This window comes from Talaromyces marneffei, chromosome 4, assembly GCF_009556855.1.
Source record: "Talaromyces marneffei chromosome 4, complete sequence".
Lineage (NCBI taxonomy): Eukaryota > Fungi > Ascomycota > Eurotiomycetes > Eurotiales > Trichocomaceae > Talaromyces > Talaromyces marneffei.
In genome coordinates this window covers 1,656,419-1,674,526 of record NC_072351.1, presented here as the reverse complement: position 1 = coordinate 1,674,526, position 18,108 = coordinate 1,656,419, and the positions used below count along the sequence as shown (strand labels likewise).

The following is an 18,108-nucleotide window of genomic DNA, read 5'->3' as shown; positions in this document are numbered from 1 at the left end:
CACGCCTAACGGGCCTGGTGCGAAAACGCCAAAATCGTACAGTGCCGATATCCAATCAAGCCCCTGACTCAGTCTTACTGCGGATCTCCAATATCGCTGACTTTCATCTGATTTGTCTTCTGCGGTTATTGAGTGAGGGGAGAAATCAACCAGTCCTGTTATGTCACCGGCGTTCAAAGAAAAACAAAAGACAAAAAAAAATAACAACAAACAAATTAGAAAAATAGGAGAACCTTGCCTGGGATTTAAGTGGGTATTTGTTTCTATGCTAGTTCGTACCAAAACATATCGCGTATTCTTTACCATGCTAACTACGGAGTAGTACTCCGTACTACTGTCTTTTTCAGTATGGCTTGAACCCATGCTCCGTAAGTTCTCCCACTTCGCACCCAAACAACTCCACCAGAGCTCGAGGAATGATGAACACTCTGAGCAGAGAAGCCGAGAAGCATCCTCTCAACTTCATCGCGACTTCCACGCCAAGGGGACCCACTCCATTAGGGTGAATGACTCTAGTTAGCTGACCTAGCTCTGACTCTGAAAAGCTTCCAAAGGACTGGTCCGTTCTTCCACGCTTGCAGGCTATGCCTAGTCATCGTAGTCATACTAGTCGACTTCTAGTGCCAGACTGCGTGGGGTGAAGACTGGCCGTCATTTCCACTCCTGTCGTCGCGTTGGTTGTTTTTTGTTAGTCGCAGTCTCGCGAGTCACGCTTTCTCCTTAAAACTTTAAGCGGTGCAAGATTGAAGACTCTAGTATTTCGTTGGGCTAGTGGGATTGGATTGTTTCATTCGGCCGTTGGTTCCTCGACTGCTTCTTGTTTCACTCTATCACCGCCCCAAGGTCTTCGTTGACAGCAGTTGCAAAGTGCAATATGCTTTAAGTTTGTGGTAAGTTGTCGCAGAGTCAACGATCTGTGAGCTCAACGCCATCCACTCATTCCTGGTAAGATCCGTTCTTCCATAGATCATAAAGCGTAATCACGGAAGGGTCGACAGATGTTCGTGCAAGTTCCTCGTATGCTAATTCAGTTTTTTATGTCTCGTACAGTTTCTTGTTTTACTTCCGCCTCTTCTCGCTTTCTAACGGACGTCGAATATCGCTGGTCGTGCTTTCAGCTCCGTTCTGTCAATCGTGAATATCTCCTGAATTCTTCAAACTCGATCATTTGGCAAAGGGTTGAGGCCCGTTCGTTATAACCGTCGGAACGATCAGGCTGGACCTGTGGCTTGGCCCCGTGAATCTCGACTCTACCTTTTCGAACTTCCTGCTGGACGACATGTTACAATAAACACCAGGAAACAATTGACAATATTCATGTGAAGAAAGGGAATCGATTCACAATGGACGACGATACGTTCTCTTCGCCGCCGCCGGTGCCCTTTCGAGCACCATCGAGGGCGGCGTCTCATCATCGAAGGAATTCGTCAATGGGCGCGGTTCCCTCGTCGCTTTACGAACCCTTCTCTCCAGTGGTTGATGATCACGATATAGGTTCCGACAATGCTGAGGAGGAACCCTTCTCATCATTTGATCCGCGCCGATTTACTCCCACACTTCACGCAAATCTAGTCTCCGAGATCTTGTCTCTGAGGAGAGAACTCGAGAGCAAGAACAAAGAAATCGGAAAATTGGAGACGAGTCTTGATGAGTCACAAAACCAATATGAGTTACTGAACGAGAATATGACAAAGATCACCAAGGAAAACCGTTCTCTGAAAAAACAGATGAGCCTACTCGAAGGAGGCACCTTGTCAGCAATTACAGAGATAGCCAAGGAGCGGGACGAGGCTGTTGAAAACATTACAGATGTCCGAAAACGATTGGAACAAGCCCAGAAGAAACTCAAGTCCAAGGAGGACGAAGTGGATACATCCCATTCACTCTGGGAACGAGATAGGGAAAATTGGGACACGGAAAGGAGGAATTGGGAACGGAAGGTGCACATTGTGGAGAACAGACTCAAGACCATCCTTCACGAAGTCGCAGCGGCACAAGCTGCAGGTAATCTCCAGAAATTGAATGACGCTGATGAGGACGCTACAAAGGATAATAGTACGACCCTGGACAGTGCCAGCGTGCGATCAAGCAGTGCCTTTGACCGACGCAGAGCGAGTGCAAGTAGTGCTAGCACATATGATGGAGAGCCCTTGAACAGCGGCCGATTCTCTTCGATGAGTTTCGCCAACGCAAATGGTGTCAAAGGAGACGGGTTCAACTTGGCAGACGAACTGGCGCTGGACGAAGACGAAGAAGACTATATGGATCTCGTAGACGAGATACCGGGGATGCGCCCTCACTCAGTTGCGTCACAATCATCTTTGAATACGGCACTCAAGGCACGGAAGATACTGGGCTTATCTATGGATGGAAATGTGGCTGTTGTCACGAGGGACTTTATGAGTAATGACGAGTCTGTACCTACGACCAACGTTGCAGAAGTTAAACGACAACCGGAATATCGCGATGTTGGCATCCAGTTCACCCCGCCTCCATCTCCTTTGCTACCCGCAAGCGAGCCTGAAGTTGTCAAAGAGCCAAAGGCAGAGCCCGAGATTATCCCAACTGTGGTTCCCGAAATGAAAGACACTGCAGTGGAACCTATTGCCGTAGAGATGTTTTCCACGTCGTGCCAGACTGATGACGTTGTGATTTCTGTCGCAGCTCCTGAATCTGTCGATATCGATGCACAAGTGGCTACAGAACCCGCCAAAATACCAACTGTCTCTGCGTCCACACAGACTGACGCGATATCTGAAGTGGACAAACCGACGCAAAGTTCTACAGCAGAAGAAGCCGAAGCGACAACTGTGAGCAGTCCAACCGTGCCAACAATTGCGATCATTCCTCCGGGATCGGAGCCAGCAACACCACGCACCAGCCTTGTCTTGCCTCCCCACACAAAAAGCATTGCATGTCAAACAGAATATGAGCATTCGTATGACATGCGATCCGTCGGCATGCAAACAGAAGCAATTCAAGTTGATCAGCGCCCAGTCAAGCTCCCCGCAAGCCTCCTCCCGTCAGCCATCTTGGACAAAGCAGATAAGGTCGACGCAGAACTTATTTCGATGCCGTTTATGTCTCCTCCTCCCCGCTCTCCCAACAGGCCTCTAAACAGAATCCTCGACTCGAAAGACAAGGACAAGAGATCCAAAATTCAGTCAGACCTTGTTCAAGCTTACCCAGGAAACAATGATAATGGACCGTTGGCAGAAGATGACGCATCTGACATACGTAGACCGTTCCGATCAAGCAGTCTATTTGCTGGATTTGACGACACGAACGATGATGAATTGCCAGAAATGCTGCCTGAACTTCCTGATGTCTTTAGTGATGACGAAATATTAAACCGTCCAATGGCTTCTTATACATTACGTTCTGGACGCATGGTCAATCGGTCGGGCTTAAGTAACGATGCCCTTCGCGAAGAGGACGAATTTGATATTGACCTGCCTTCAACGATGGAAACTGGAGACAGTGCTGGACGGAAGACGCTTCACTCGAAGGGCTCAGCTGGGTCAAAGCAGCCTGACATTCGTCGGTCGACGTTGATAACCAACGGCGCTGCTGCACACCAGAGGAACCGACCCCGTAGCCCGAGTGATCCTAGCATCGACAGTGCATCTACTAGTGCAGCTCGACCTCCATTTCCCGTACCAGTGCGACTTAGTTCAAGAAATGTGCCAACCAGGCAGAGTGATGACAATCAAAGCCCTACGCCTTACAGTGATGGAAATAGTTCTACGAGACGAAAAACCCGACGTATCACGAGACAACCTACAGTGCGTAAAGCCAGGTCAGCAACGGCCATGGAAAAGAACCAGCAAGAGCGGGCTGGCAGTCGATCGCCTCCTCCAATGTCTGCTTCAGGGATGTCGGGAATGTCAAACTCTTCTTATGCTCCAGATAGTCCTCAACTGCCACCCCTTCCACCTATCCCTACGGATGAAGCAGTCATCTATCGTCCAAAGAGAACTGCACGCAGGATCCCATCCAGTCGTCCTGGCTCAATTCGGTCCCAGGCTCAGTCATACAGCATAGAAGAACCCGCCTCTGATCATGTGCAATCAACTAATGTTGTCGACGCTATTGCGCAGACCATGGTTGGCGAGTGGATGTTCAAGTACGTCCGTCGACGTAAATCTTTTGGCATGTCTGATCATAAAGACACTATTGATGCTGGGAAGAGTACCGAAGAGGTTTCCGCAAGTATCACAAGCACTGGAGTCCGACATAAGAGATGGGTGTGGCTGGCTCCTTATGAGCGCGCTGTTATGTGGAGTAGTAAGCAGCCGACTAGCGGACCTGCGCTTTTGGGTAAAAATGGACGAAAACGTGAGTCCTCCACCCCTTCAAGGTTTATATTAGGTATTCTAACAGAGTACAGTCATAATTCAATCCGTGCTTGATGTCAAAGATGATACGCCGCTTCCGAAAGGGTCAAATGTTGCGGCACCCTTCAACCGATCAATCCTTATTCTTACTCCTCAACGTGCTCTGAAGTTTACAGCAATGTCGATAGAGCGTCATTATGTGTGGTTGACAGCTCTTTCTTTCTTGAGCCACACTTCCATTGGTATGGGCGAACTACCTGCAATTCCGCCACCGATTCCACAGGACGAATACAACGCTCGACCACCCACAGCCAGTCTGCGTCGAAACCCTATCCGAGACTCGATCAGAGTTGCCAAGGGCAAACCTCGACCGCAGCCAAGTAAACGATCCTTTACTGACAACTCAACACTTAACCCTGAATATTCTGGTACCGGCTTTGACCTGGAACCGATCATGGATGCAGCAGATCCACCCACCATCCCTAGATACGCAGGCCATACGCGGAAACGCAGCAACACAGCGCCCAAGGCTCCACTCACGGCTGCATTTCGCAGCTTCTCCAGCCACGCGACCTTAGCATCCAGTTACAGCGCCATTACAGCAGCCTCCTCTGATATTTACACCACATCATCCATCGGCGTCGCTTCGGGTTTGATGAGCGGACGAAGCAGCGTCAGCCGTCGTACATCCGAAGCCAGTGGACCATCTAGTATTGCGAACGGAAGCCTCTTTGATCCTATGGGCACGGTGCGCATGGAAGCGTTCATTGATCGTGTCGACCATCCTCGATCCCGTACCACAAACGTTATGAACCACAGCCAACGCAATCGAGCAGCTCGCAAACCCGACAACGCTCAATGGAATGTAGGGAATAGCTTTGACTTGGCTAGGTCCGAAGATGGGAGTGAAGCGTACTACCGGAATGACGACTTGTTCCGTGGGTTTTGATTTACTGCTTCATTTTGTATCATATTTTTACATTTTACATACACTCATTGAGTCCTTCTATACGAGGTTTGTTGGCGATTTCGGACACGACCGTCATTTTATCTTCTCTTATCTATTAGCTGTCCATGATACCATTTGAATTGAGCCAGATTGTCGGCTCTGAGGTCGACTGTTCTAATTTATTTTTTGGAAGTACAAAATAGGCCATACAAGTAATGTATTAATCTGAGTTTGGCCCCCAATCTCCAATCATGCAAGCTCCGCAGCACAGAGGTTCACAGAAAGGAAAGTTTACCGAGAGATAACCCTAAGTTCATTTCACGTTCTGCCAGGCTCTTTGAAAGCCTGCAACAAAGTCACCAACAAAGTCATTAGTGAAGTTATTCTCAGCCAGTGAAACCCATAGAGCAAAGCTCCCCGGGGATCAGGTAGTTAGGTGTTTTGGCCGTTGAGCTCGAGGGGACTCCGTCAGTAACATCGGGGAGCCGAACGGGTTTAGCCTTTTTTTTACTAGTTATCGATTGTTATATCCTATGAACGATACAAAGCCCAATGACTTTTCATTCATAGTACGTACTACATCTTGTCTGGGCCTCGAAATCTAAATCGTCGCGTGTTTATCAATATACTGCTGTGTCCACTTGGTGATATCGCATGATATGATAAGAATTAGATTGTGTTCGGCCCGAGTATTTGGTGGATCCTCTACTAAACACTTCCTCTGACTCTTTGTTTCACATGAGTCACTCTGTAAAGGATTCAAAATTGCTATTCTACCTAGTTACAAAACGATACATACAAGGCTTATATACCAGTGAATAGAACTGTTTCGAAAGCCACCGACAAAGAACTTGGGAAAATACAAAAAAATGGCGCAACCCAAAGCAGAAATTACAGTTGTCCCCGCCGACGAAAATGACAGTCTGGTTCTCGCACAGATAGAATCCATGGCCTTTGATGGCCCATCTCCTTATGCGCTCAGCAGAACAAACACTCCCGGCCTCAACGAGACCAAATCAGGCAAAGGACAAGAACAACCCCTGTCCCAAGGCAGGTTAATGTTCGGTGTCCCCAGTGCAGAAGGATACGCCATCCGCGCTCGGGCCATAAACGAGCGTTTGAAGACTAATCCCGATTATCATATCTACAAAGCCATCCTGAAAGAAAATGATGGAACCGAGAAAATAGTTGGGTTTGCCGCGTGGAGGTTTTGCGCCGATGCCCCGTTTCCAGTCGAGGATACTTGGAAGGATTTGCCGTGGGAAGGGTGTGCGAATCCAACGGCATGTAATGATTTCTTTGGCGGGTTGGCGAGGTTGAGGACAAAGTATCTTGGTGGGAAGAAAGTTGCTTGTACGTCCCTTTCTCCCTACAATGAGTTGAGAATACTAACAAGGCCGGTGGATATAGTACTAGAAACCCTAACAATCGATCCATCAGCCCAAGGTCTAGGTATAGGCTCCAAGATGCTGGACGAGGGGCTTGAGGAAGCTAGAAAATTGGGGCTGACGGAGTCCTGGTTGGAGGCTTCGGATGCTGGACATGGGTTGTATTGGAAATATGGCTGGAGAGATATTGAGGTTTTTACTACTGATTTTGCAAAGTATGGTGCCGAGGGGAGTGCGAAGGTTACTGTTATGAAGAGGGAGGGTGCTTGATTGTTACTGATGAGAAGTGTTACGAAAATGTGCCCATTAGTTAGATAGATCTATTGATGCAATCAGAACATACGTACACAACGAAACTTATACCTTGTCTGCCTATCGATATGTTGAATGTCTAGCAGAATGGATTATGCTGTGACTCAACATCCACAACCTGGATACGGGACTACGCCCATTTACCCAAAAGCGCCATGACACCTGCTCCCACGATCGTGCTGATAACCATGAAAGCCAACCGGCGTCGATCATTAGTCCTGCAAGGATCAAACAAGAAATCCCTAGCCAACAATTCCACAAGAGCAGTATAAATCAGAATACCAGCTGAAACAGAGTCAAAGACACCAGACACGATATTAGCCGTGTTGGAACCGGGGTTGTACGTCTCTCGCAGTCCGAGGCCGATTGCGATTGCGATGGGTGTTGTCAGACCATACACTGCGCTGAAGATCCAGGGCAACCAACTACCACGCTTGAAGGGGATGGCGGACATTCTGGCGCCGATTCCAAGACCTTCGAAACTCTGATGGAAGACGATGACGGGGTACAACGTCTTGAATTCATCGCCAGCAACACCCAGGTTGAGTCCGATGATCACAGAGTGGAAAATGACGCCAAACTCGAGGATGATGAACGCGGCGATTTGTTGCTTGAATGATTTTTCGGCGGTGACGGAGTCCATGTCGCTCCATGAGTCCCAGTTCTTGGTTGTGTTGTTGGTTTCGGCTACTTTTCGGTTGTTGGCCGCATCGGTATCCTCTGGCAGAGGGTGGTCATGTTCTTGGACAATCGAGGCTCGTCCTGTCATGTTATTGGCCTCGTTGTTCACTCCATATTTGGACTCTACGTAGAGCTCGGCAACGAAATCCATCAGGAAAATAACCACAATAGAGGTCAGGACAATGGCCGGTGGCCACGAGTACTCTGCCCAGTTGCCCGTCATTCCGACACACGAAGCAGGACCGATCTCCCGATAAGCAGGATCGAGCAAATGAACAAATGCAGTAGCCAAGATGACTCCGGTGCCAAAGTAGCGCGCAAACAGGTAGACGTACACGGGGATCTTGAGGCGCGGTGTGCGACGCGCGACGACGGGGAAGAGGGTTGCCAGGGTGGAACAGACGAGGATCACGAAAATGGACGAGATGCGTGCTCCCAGGTGGCCATTGTAATCATTGCCTCCGGCATTCAAGTAGCAGATGATTTGGGCTGGGTCAGCCGTGTCGAGGTCGACAGAGGTGGGATCAAAATCTGCCATGTTTAGGAAGTTTTGTAGCTATTTAGACACAGATGGCGATGATGATGAGTTAAAAAAGAGTGAGTGGCTTGACGAAGAATCTTGGTTACATGGGATAAACGTCCTCTTTAAATATCTAGTCGAGAAGAAAATGTCCTGGTTGACAGGCCATGAGGACCTTGGGAAACGAAACCCTAGCCAGCGTTTAGCTGGTACGGTGCCTGCATGCCCACACCTAACAAATAGATCGGAATGATTCTTCTTACGTTATGCTTCGTGGCAGTTGTAGTGTGAGGGTCAGCCAATTTCGTGATATTGAGTAGCTGATTCGTGAAGACAGGGGTCCGTTAGGGACATTAGAGGAACCACCAACGACAACAAGGCCTCGTATCGTGGAATTTTCTGCATTAGCGTGAGGTGAAGTCGAGTATTTCCAACGAGCCCTGTTCGGATAGCCAATTATGTCTGAGATGGGTTATATGATTGGCTATATATGGTTTGTGTGGATTAGGAGGGTTGCTCCCAAGGTACTTACTTGGTCGTATACTCCGTACGACTCTACTCCGTATGATTCTGCGCGGCACGATGCGCTATTACTCTAGTAGGAACTAGTCACTTGATATCAATGAAGTACCCAATGGCATTTTTTCATATCCTCTTTGTTAAGATGGGATGAAATCATTTTTCTGGTTGATGGTGGTTGATTTTGCGGAAGACCCTCAAGGTAGACGACGCTAGGTACGTGCCTCTTATTTGACACCAAGTAAGACAAGCCCAGTCCCTGGATCTGTCGTCGTCTTGCACCTTCCAAGGTTTCAAGCGCTGGTCCGAAAAGATTGCGCGCTAGAGAAGGCAGTATAATATGGCTGTACCGCACTAGGCGCTGTCACTGCCCACTGGAAAAGGTAAGAGGACTGACTCCATAAAAGGAATATATTCTCGTAATATGTACTAGTAACAAGATGCATCGTCCAACTTTAGGGGCTGTATATTATACATTCAATCCTGCTACCAGTTGACGACATGAATCTGGTAGTATACGCCTATAAATGAGTAACCAAATCGCTATCCACACCATGACGACGGACACTATATCGACTTTCTGCCATTCTTGCGAGCTTATATATTCACGATCGCAATCGTAGCAACGACCAAGAAAGGAAATTTATAGCTTGGCGGCATCCTTGACTTCGCCAATTTTCAGTTTAGGCGAATACTTCTTCAACACGCCTTCATTGTGGTACTATCAAACATGTTATATTAGCCCAACACCCACCACATACCTAGCGAAACGTATACACGCAGGGATTAAAAGAGGGAAAGATGAACTAACCTTCCAAAACTGTTTGGTTGCATCTTTACCAGCGACTCGCTTCAAAATCTTAGCACCACCGGGATGCTCATCCACAAAGTTGGTAACATCATACACGCTGTTGTCGATGATGATGTAGAGACCGCTCTCGGGGGTTTTGTGGCTGGCCACGTCGGCGGGAGTGAATTGCTTGTCGGACATGTTGAATCAATATGGTCTTGTCTTGTGAGGTGCTTGTTATTCGTTGGCGAGTGGTGCTACTATTCCATGTGACACGAGTTAGTAGAGTTTCTTGAAAATATTGGAAATATCACGAAAGGGAATGGACGTACAGGGATCTGCCTTTAGGGTTAGTTTTTTGCGACGACGATATGAAGGTGAGGAGGTCAAAGAATATACGTTGACTTAATCTGTAGAGGATTCAAGGAAAAGGATGTCGGCTAAGCCGAGGTTCGGCAACCTTACTCTGTAGTAAACGACTGCGTGACCGCGGGAAGCTGGGGATAAGCCGCTAATCTGAGGACGCTGATTGGTTGGCTCCCCACGCCGTCTCACTGGCTATCGGGCTATTCGAGATATGACGCCATACATCTACATTTACATTGACTTGTGAATATCGTCAAGAATTTTGGTAACTTTGAAGCCATTCTCGCATCCGTCAGGTCAAGAATGTTCGTGATATAGAATCAACTATAGATCTACAGAGTATATCGTTACATTTTGCTTCTTTCTCCAGCCGCACCTTCACCTTTTGGCACCTTCTTATCCAATCCCAGCGTCTCCAGATCCTTCTTCTTGTGATAATGCGGTGCCACTTCAACCAACCATTCCGGCTGCAAAGGCATGTTACTTCGCATATATTCTTTGCTTGTAAGCACAAGTTCATAATAGATGACCCATTTCGGGTTGACTTCGAACAGCGTGCTGGAGGGATGTAGGTAAACCGTCTGCCCATTTTTGACGGTGCGGTAACTGTCACCACCGCGTTGGAGGCGTGCGGCATTGGGGAAGAATCCTGCTGTAATGGCCTTTTGGATGGGCACTATATTGCTGGCTCCTGCGGAGGTGACGGTCACTTCGACTCGGTCACATAGTTTGGCCAGTTGATCGCGTACGTCGCGGGCGCGGGTCAGACTGCGTTGTTGCAGGAAGTTCTCGCGTGCCCAGACGTAGCTGAAATCAGAATCAACCCATTGATTCCAGATGTTAAGTAGTGTAAGATGATCTCCGCCTTCTTTGATGGTAAATCGTGCGCGGGCGCTATCTGCGTGGATTTTCTTGTCCTTAGGCCGATAGAAGAGAGCGCTAGCTTCACCGAGCATGGCGATAATCGACAAGACTTCTTCCACGCAACCGTACTTATCAGCAGCCAGGATAGACTTGGCTAGCATGGGATCTGTAGGGAATTCGGCCATTTGCCTTCCGATCTTTGTGAGTTCGCCGCGGTCGTTGAGTGCTCCTAATGCATATAGCTGTTCTAACGCGCGAATGATGGTTTCGGCTGGCGGAGCGTCCATGAAATCAAAGTCCAGCAACTGATCAATACCTAAAGATTTGAGCATAAGGATAACACTGCTAAGATTCGTGCGCTGAATCTCCGGCGTTGTGTTTTCCTCTAATTCATTGTGGTATGCCCATTTGGTATACAGTCGGAAGCATTTGCCCGGACCAACACGACCGGCTCGACCAGCTCGTTGACCAGCAGATGCTCGCGAACACGGCGTCACGACCAAACTTTCCATTCCAGTTCGTGGGTTGAAAACATTTTCTTTCACGAACCCTGGATCAATGACGTATACAATGCCGTCAATTGTCAGACTGGTCTCGGCGATATTAGTAGCCAATACTACTTTTCTCGCTCCCGGCGGCGTTGGCTCGAAGATCTTTGTTTGTAATTCAGTCGGCAGATTGGCATAAATCGGTGCTATTACCATCTCAGGTACCTTGCCACCTAATTTACGTGCAGTTTCTTGAAGACTCTGTTCTGCTGCCTCAATCTCTTCCTGGCCAGTCAAAAAGACAAGAATATCTCCCGGACCCTGGGTAATATGGATCTGGAAAACGGTAGTAATAGCGGCTGCAAGGTAATTGGCTTCCGGTTGAGAAGTGTAATGAATATCAACTGGATATCGGCGACCGGGAATGTTGAAGATGGGTGCGTCGTCAAAATACTTTTGAAACTTCTGTGCATCCATCGTTGCAGACGAAATAAGTAATTTTAGATCTGGTCGTGCTTTGGTAATATCCTTCAGCAATCCAAGCGCGAGATCTGTCATGACAGTACGCTCGTGGGCTTCATCAATCATCAAGGCCGAATAAGCACCCAAATCGGGCTCTGTCAGCAGCTCTCGTAACAACATACCATCCGTCATGTACTTGAGGACAGTTTTGTCGCTAGTTTTGTCTTCAAATCGAATTGCATAGCCAACTTCATTGCCTAACTTCACCCCCATCTCCTCAGCTACTCGAGCAGCAACACTCATAGCAGCTACTCGTCGGGGCTGCGTACATCCGATTTTCATGCCATTCTTGGTGTATCCTGCCTCGTAAAGAAACTGTGGTAACTGTGTGGTCTTACCACTTCCGGTTTCTCCGACGATAATCAGAACCTGATGATCATGGACTGCTTGGATAATCTCGTCCCTGAACTGGTATACAGGTAGACTTTTTCGAGTTTCTTCAATAGACGCGGCTTTCTTCTCTGCCGCATCTAGTTGTTGTTGTAGCATTTGCTGTTCCTTGGTCAAAGGCTTCCGGTCACCCTCGAGCTTAGAATCCATAATAAAGTTGATTTTCTGCGCGTCATCAAACACATATTCATAGTCTCCCTCATCGACGAACTCTGCTCGCGAAATCTGTGCCTTCGCTTTAGCTGTTTGCTCACGCTCCCATTCTTCTTGCTCCGTGACGAATCGTTCGTGACCTTGCTCGTCGCGGTCAACGTATCGTTTATATAGGGCTTCCTCTTTCTTCTTCCGGTCAATCTTTCCCTTTTCTGTGATATAGTCTTCAGGCATCATGTAGCTATCGCGATGATCATCAATACGAAGTCGTTCCTCGGCAATCCGAAGTACCTCGCGATTCCTGGCAAACTCTTCTTTTTCTCGCCGACTAAGATCAGGATTCTCACGCAGCTCAATCGTTTCTTCGGCAACCTGCCTTCGGAGCAGAGCTATACGCTCCATTTCTCGTTTCTTCAGGTACTCCTGCCGAGATCGTAATCGAAGATCAGGCATTGCCGCACCTCTGGCATCGGCATCGTCGGCCAAGGCACGACGACTACTATCACCGGCTCGCCGAGTACGATCCTCAACAACTTTCTTCTTCGACTTCGAATCTTCCTTTTCTGCGAGTCGTTTGGCGAATTCGTCACGTTCCCTTATATCGCGAAGTCGTTCTCGTTCTGCCTTTGCTTCCTCATCTAATCCAGCGGATGACGATGCATCTGACCGAGGGGATACAGGCTCTCCATGTGCTTGTTCATCAATATATTCCTCTTCCTCAGGTAACATCTCCTCATCACCCCAGCGATCCTCAAAATCTTCATCGTCTCGTCTGCGCAACTTCCGCGACCTTCTATTCCGATCTCGACTTTCGGCCTCTCCTCGACTTCGGCCTCTTTTCCTGCTTCTGCTGTCACTATTGAGATCTTTATCGCGTCGACTGCGTTCGTGCGCATGGTCGTCTTCGTCGCTTTCCCAGCGATTGCGCATGGAACGTTTCGTCCTCGACTCGTCCTTTCGTTTGTCTCGCCTACGTTTGTCTGACGAGTCTACGTTCGGCGGGCCTATAGACGACAAGTCTGCATCCTCCATCTCTACCAATCGGTATTTCTGCTTCTTCGATGATGACGCTGCCTCAGTCATAGCGTGCGATTTCGATTGCCCACCTCCACCTCCACCACCAGGGCCGACGCGTCTGTAAAGATCGGCGCAAAAGGTGTCGATACCATGTTCATCGCCGCCTTCTAGGAACGGTACCAGCTTATCTCGTAATTCATGTGTGGATTTGGCGTCGTTTGCTGTGGCGATAACGAAGTCGACGATTGTAGGATCGGATGCGCCTGTGAACTGGAGGAGCGAGTCGGAGACGAAGGTGCGAGTATCCATGGTGTCGAATCTTTTTTTTTTTTTGCAGATTTTTCTCTCTTCTGGTGCTTCAAGTTTCTCTCCTGCGACTTGGTAAAGTCAGGACCTTGTTTTTTTGCCTGCTAGCAAAAGCTATCTTGCGGAGCTAGGGTCAGTCCATCAGCGAGCAAAGCCCTTGAAGCCAGCATTTAAGAATAGAGAACTGTGATGCGATACTCCATAAAAAATAGTAAAGGAGAATCTTATCAACAAGATACTCGGGTGTAAGATATGTACGTATCCCACATGAACTAGGTTGCGTGAAAGAAGTCGATATTGCTTCCGAGCTATCGCTCTCCCATCTTTGGACCACCACGGAAATCTAGCCGCGCCAAGACTTTTCTGTCTGTCTTGGGCTGGCCGATACAAATTAACCCTAACTCCAACAACAATTAAGTGATTCCAGTGGTTTAACTACGTTGTATACAAGTAGAGATGGAAATACTACTTAAGACAGATGGTAACCCCCAAATATGGATTGTATACGACCAGACATACTATACATGGATGCCAAAACATCGAGGACAAGGCTGGGATCATAGTTGAAAAAAAAAAAAAAAAGAAAAAAGAAAAAACAGGAGTATTCATCATTTACATCATTAAGTTTCGTTTCTTTCAAACAAAGTTGAAGAGGACGCTGAGCCAAGCTATCCAATGCAATGATTTGAGCAAGCAGGTCACAAACGCAGGGCAAGAAAAACAACATGTAAGGAAATAGACCGTTGACAGAACCTTATCATACGGATGTAGTAGTTGGAAAAACAGATTTGACAAAGGAAAAAGGTGACCACTCAAACGCTCGAAAGATGAAAGAAAGACCTGGAAACTTTTCAATGAAAAATGTACTCTGACAAAAGTAGCGCCATCTCTGCAAACCACATTCTTCAGTGGCGGGTATATCCATAGCAAAGCCAAACGCTCAACTGAGGATGAGATAAAAATAGGAGTTAGATCTTAGAAATGACCAGATCTTTGAAAACACCGGTTTATGCCCCATGGGGCTGTCACTTCGAAGTGTGACAGCGATAAAAAGTTAAGGATGTGTAGTCGATTCATAAGTCAAAATTCAAAACCACTGCGAATAATTCCGGCGAACGCCCTGCTGACCATATTGGGTATCATCTTGGATTCAAACATCAATCATCTCTGCGTCCTCTTCAAGGACATCATCTGCTGGCCCCCAGTTGCCTTCGAAAACTGTGGCCCCAGCGCGACGGCGGGACATAGCCCATTGTGTTCCATATGCTTGTAGGAGCTGATCAGCAGTTGGTCGGCTAGTTGGGTCAGGGGTGATCATCCAGCGGACAAGCTTATCCAAGGAATCTTCGTGGTTGGCATCCATCGTGAAAGTGGGAGGCTCAATCAACTCTCCTCTGCGAGAAAGGTACTGTGGTTTTGTCACACGGGATCTGGAAAAGTCAACTCCCAAGTCCTCAAACGCGGGATCAGAGCGGCAGAGTTCGTCGAAAGAGGAACTCTCAGACAACGGGTTGCCCGATGCATCACGTAATATGCTTGTTTCCGAGCTCCATGTCAGACTTGGAACATCACTAATATCACCGTTCCGAAGCTTCTGCCATGATACTCCATTGTCTGGAAGTTCAACATTTCCAGCAATTTCAAACATGATGAGACCAAGGGCGAAAATATCGGCTGGTTTGTCGTACATTCCGAGTAAAACTTCTGGGCCCATGTACTCTCGGTCACCTTCGCCTTCAATGTGCTTCTCTGCAGGCCATGTTGTAGCCATGCCGAAATCGCCTATCTTAAGCACTCCTTCAAAGGTGATGAGGACGTTGGCAGGTTTGATATCGAGATGAATGAAGCCGGAATCATGGATATGTTTTAATCCCTAAAACAAAAAGGTTAGAACACGTACAAGGAAATTAATAATGGTTGAATAAGACATACTTGTGATAATTCTAATAGAATCTTCCAGATTCTAAAGTCATCAAGTCTGGCTTTGAGTCCGACATGAGCAAGAAAAATATCCAGACTTCCTTCCTCGCAGTATTCAGTTTGAATATAGAGATGACCTCTATCTTCCCAGTTATCAATGAAAGAAATCACATGGTCTGAATTAGCAAGAGCCCGCAGAATCTCAACCTCCCTCATCCGCCTGCCGCGATCCTTGGGGCCGCCAAATGCCTGTTTGGACTTCTTCACAGCCCATACACGTTCAGGCAGAGCTGCTGGGGAAGTAGAGCCGGCTGACGGCAGGGAGAATATCGATTTGTATTGAGAGTTCTCAGGAGAGTTCGAGACTCGATATACCTGCGAGAACTCTCCAGTGCCAATAAGCTCGACTTTATCGAACCGAGTCGTCAAACTGGTGTCGACATCCATAGCACTGAAACCACCAAGAGACATGCTTTTCCGCTGACCAGTTGGTGCAAAGTAGTCGCGCGGTGCGGTGGGAGTAGCCGGAAAAGTTATTGTAGATGCATTCAGATCATCAAGGCTTAAGGCTGACTCGTTAGGTGCCGAAATTGATAGTCCACTTGGATCCGGTGGAAAGATCTTGTCATCTTTCGGGGTGCAAGGTGTGGTACTTTCCAAAGCATCGATCTGCAACTGTACAGATGGATCGCCGAGGGGTGTCCCATGCATATGACTTACGGAGAAAATTTGCTTGGTTGGAGTCGGGGGCAGATCCAAATCGATCGTTCGTTGATTGTCATGGCGTGCCGAAGGTGAATTGGAGATTGATCGATCGTCGCCATCGACACTCACAAAGCTATCCCTACGTGACGGGTAAGGTCGGTTGAAAACATTGCTCAAGCCACCGTTACCTCGTGAAAACGGACCTGAAGCTGGAACTGCGCTGTGTGATGGGGTGGAAGGAGCAACAAATGTTTGGCGAGCTAGTTTTGTTCGTGAAATTGGTCGAACAGGCAGCGCCTTCTGCGCAGATGGCAGAAAAGTTGACGATCGCTTGCAAGGAGTATCGGGCATATTCTTACTGGAGCCAAACGAGCTCTGAAGGTCCTCTGCGTTTCGGTTCTTCTTTGATATCAGCCCAGTAGACATGAATGCAGCAGCATAGGGCTTTGCTTGTCGATAGTTCTCTGGCGTCGCAAAGGAATCCGTGGAGGCGTTTGAGTCTTCTCGAGTGAACTGGCGGGGAGCTTCTGGTCTGATGGCACCCACAGGAAGAGATTTCGAGAAATTGAATATTGGCCTTGGACGATCAGTCTTATGAACTGGCTCATGCGTCGGTGAATCATCGGCCAGACTGGAGCTTGAAGAAGACTGCGTGATGGTGCGAGAAAGAGGATGCGCCGCGTGGGGTGTTGTACTAGGAATGTCGTGCTGAACATTCGCAAATAGTGGATTATTCGATGCAGGCGGTGGTTGTGGGGTGAATAAACTCTCATGACTGGGAGTAGTTGAAAGGCCACTGCCTAGAGGGTAGCGTTGTTGCATGGCGGCGATTGGACTCTTTGGGGGGGAGGGAGAGTCTGGGAAATCCACGTTCATTAATCGCGAACGACCGAAGAGCGATCTTTCACCCTGGCGTTGCTGAAGTGTCGAGCGTCTTAGAGAAGATGAGCGTTTTGGGATGGTTGCAAAGTTGCCTCCAGGTAGACTGGAGAAAGTAAAAGGTTGCGGTTCAGTTTCGCGAACCATGTTGTCTGAGGTTTCGTTGGATGACGAGAAGCTGTCAGTCGCGTCAAAAATGCTGAAATCGGGCGTTCCACCAACGCTATGTAAGCTGCGACGTTTTGCTGACGGACTTGCAAATTCAGCTTGGTCGAGGTTCATTGCCCCGTCACTTCTTTTCAGGGGGCTAACTGCTGTGGTCAGAGACCCAAAGGTACCACTGCGTCGCTTTTCAATCCGATTGAAGGTTGATTTGAACGTGAGGTTACTACTGTTGTTGTTGTTGTTGTTGTCTGTGGAGATATTGTTTGAAAAGAGCTGGAAGTTCTCAGATGATGTAATACTAGGCTCTTGAAGGAAGCTTTCGTTCTCGATCAATGACACGACAGGCGGCGTAGCAGTTGCATTGCCTTGATCACTAGAGATATTCAAAACTCTCTTCGAGGGACTCTTTGGAGAAGTACGTTGACGCGTATTTGGCAGGGATCCAGTCCTGCACATTAGCGGTCGAGTTATTTTTGAGCTTGGTGGATAGGGTATCGCGACAGGTGTGGCTGGTGGAGCTGCGGTAGTTGTAGTTGATGATGAAAATGTCGGCTTCGAAGGTGCTGGCGTAGCTGCCGATAAGTTCGATGTGGTCGCTGGGACAAAAAAGAGATTTCCACGACGCGACGGCGATAGCGGGGAGGAAATAAAGGGAGTCGTTTGAGAAGAGTGCGGGCGCGACAAGAAACGAAAGTCAGAACTCTTTGAAGGAGAGCGCGACAAAGAGCGGCGCAGTTGTCTTATTGCCGAGCTAGCATCCACATGATGGATTCCAGTAGGAGAAGGTAGGTGCAAAGTTCCGCCGGCATCCCGGTGAGGTGAAAATGTTGCGACCAT

At 48.1% G+C, this 18,108-nt stretch overlaps 6 protein-coding genes across 6 annotated transcripts; 2 read left to right on the top strand and 4 right to left on the bottom strand.

The window, feature by feature from the left end:
- Positions 1–1,343: 1,343 nt before the first annotated feature.
- EYB26_005654 (uncharacterized protein) lies at positions 1,344–5,286 on the top strand (the record flags this gene model as incomplete). The annotated part of the gene is made up of 2 exons (XM_054264937.1): positions 1,344–4,338; positions 4,391–5,286. 2 exons carry the CDS (start codon positions 1,344–1,346, stop codon positions 5,284–5,286), a joined length of 3,891 nt encoding a protein of 1,296 aa, XP_054120912.1.
- Positions 5,287–6,155: 869 nt separating this feature from the next.
- On the top strand, positions 6,156–6,944 carry EYB26_005653 (uncharacterized protein; the record flags this gene model as incomplete). The annotated part of the gene is made up of 2 exons (XM_054264936.1): positions 6,156–6,639; positions 6,697–6,944. 2 exons carry the CDS (start codon positions 6,156–6,158, stop codon positions 6,942–6,944), a joined length of 732 nt encoding a protein of 243 aa, XP_054120911.1.
- Positions 6,945–7,116: 172 nt separating this feature from the next.
- Positions 7,117–8,205, bottom strand: EYB26_005652 (uncharacterized protein; the record flags this gene model as incomplete). Its single annotated transcript, XM_054264935.1, has 1 exon — positions 7,117–8,205. The coding sequence occupies one exon, from the start codon at positions 8,203–8,205 to the stop codon at positions 7,117–7,119; it is 1,089 nt and encodes a 362-aa protein (XP_054120910.1).
- A 1,144-nt stretch (positions 8,206–9,349) lies between these two features.
- On the bottom strand, positions 9,350–9,697 carry EYB26_005651 (uncharacterized protein; the record flags this gene model as incomplete). Its single annotated transcript, XM_054264934.1, has 2 exons — positions 9,350–9,427; positions 9,518–9,697. The coding sequence occupies 2 exons, from the start codon at positions 9,695–9,697 to the stop codon at positions 9,350–9,352; spliced, it is 258 nt and encodes an 85-aa protein (XP_054120909.1).
- Positions 9,698–9,733: 36 nt separating this feature from the next.
- On the bottom strand, positions 9,734–13,605 carry EYB26_005650 (uncharacterized protein; the record flags this gene model as incomplete). Its single annotated transcript, XM_054264933.1, has 3 exons — positions 9,734–9,756; positions 9,829–9,834; positions 10,239–13,605. 3 exons carry the CDS (start codon positions 13,603–13,605, stop codon positions 9,734–9,736), a joined length of 3,396 nt encoding a protein of 1,131 aa, XP_054120908.1.
- A 1,147-nt stretch (positions 13,606–14,752) lies between these two features.
- On the bottom strand, positions 14,753–18,108 carry EYB26_005649 (uncharacterized protein; the record flags this gene model as incomplete). The annotated part of the gene is made up of 2 exons (XM_054264932.1): positions 14,753–15,475; positions 15,535–18,108. 2 exons carry the CDS (start codon positions 18,106–18,108, stop codon positions 14,753–14,755), a joined length of 3,297 nt encoding a protein of 1,098 aa, XP_054120907.1.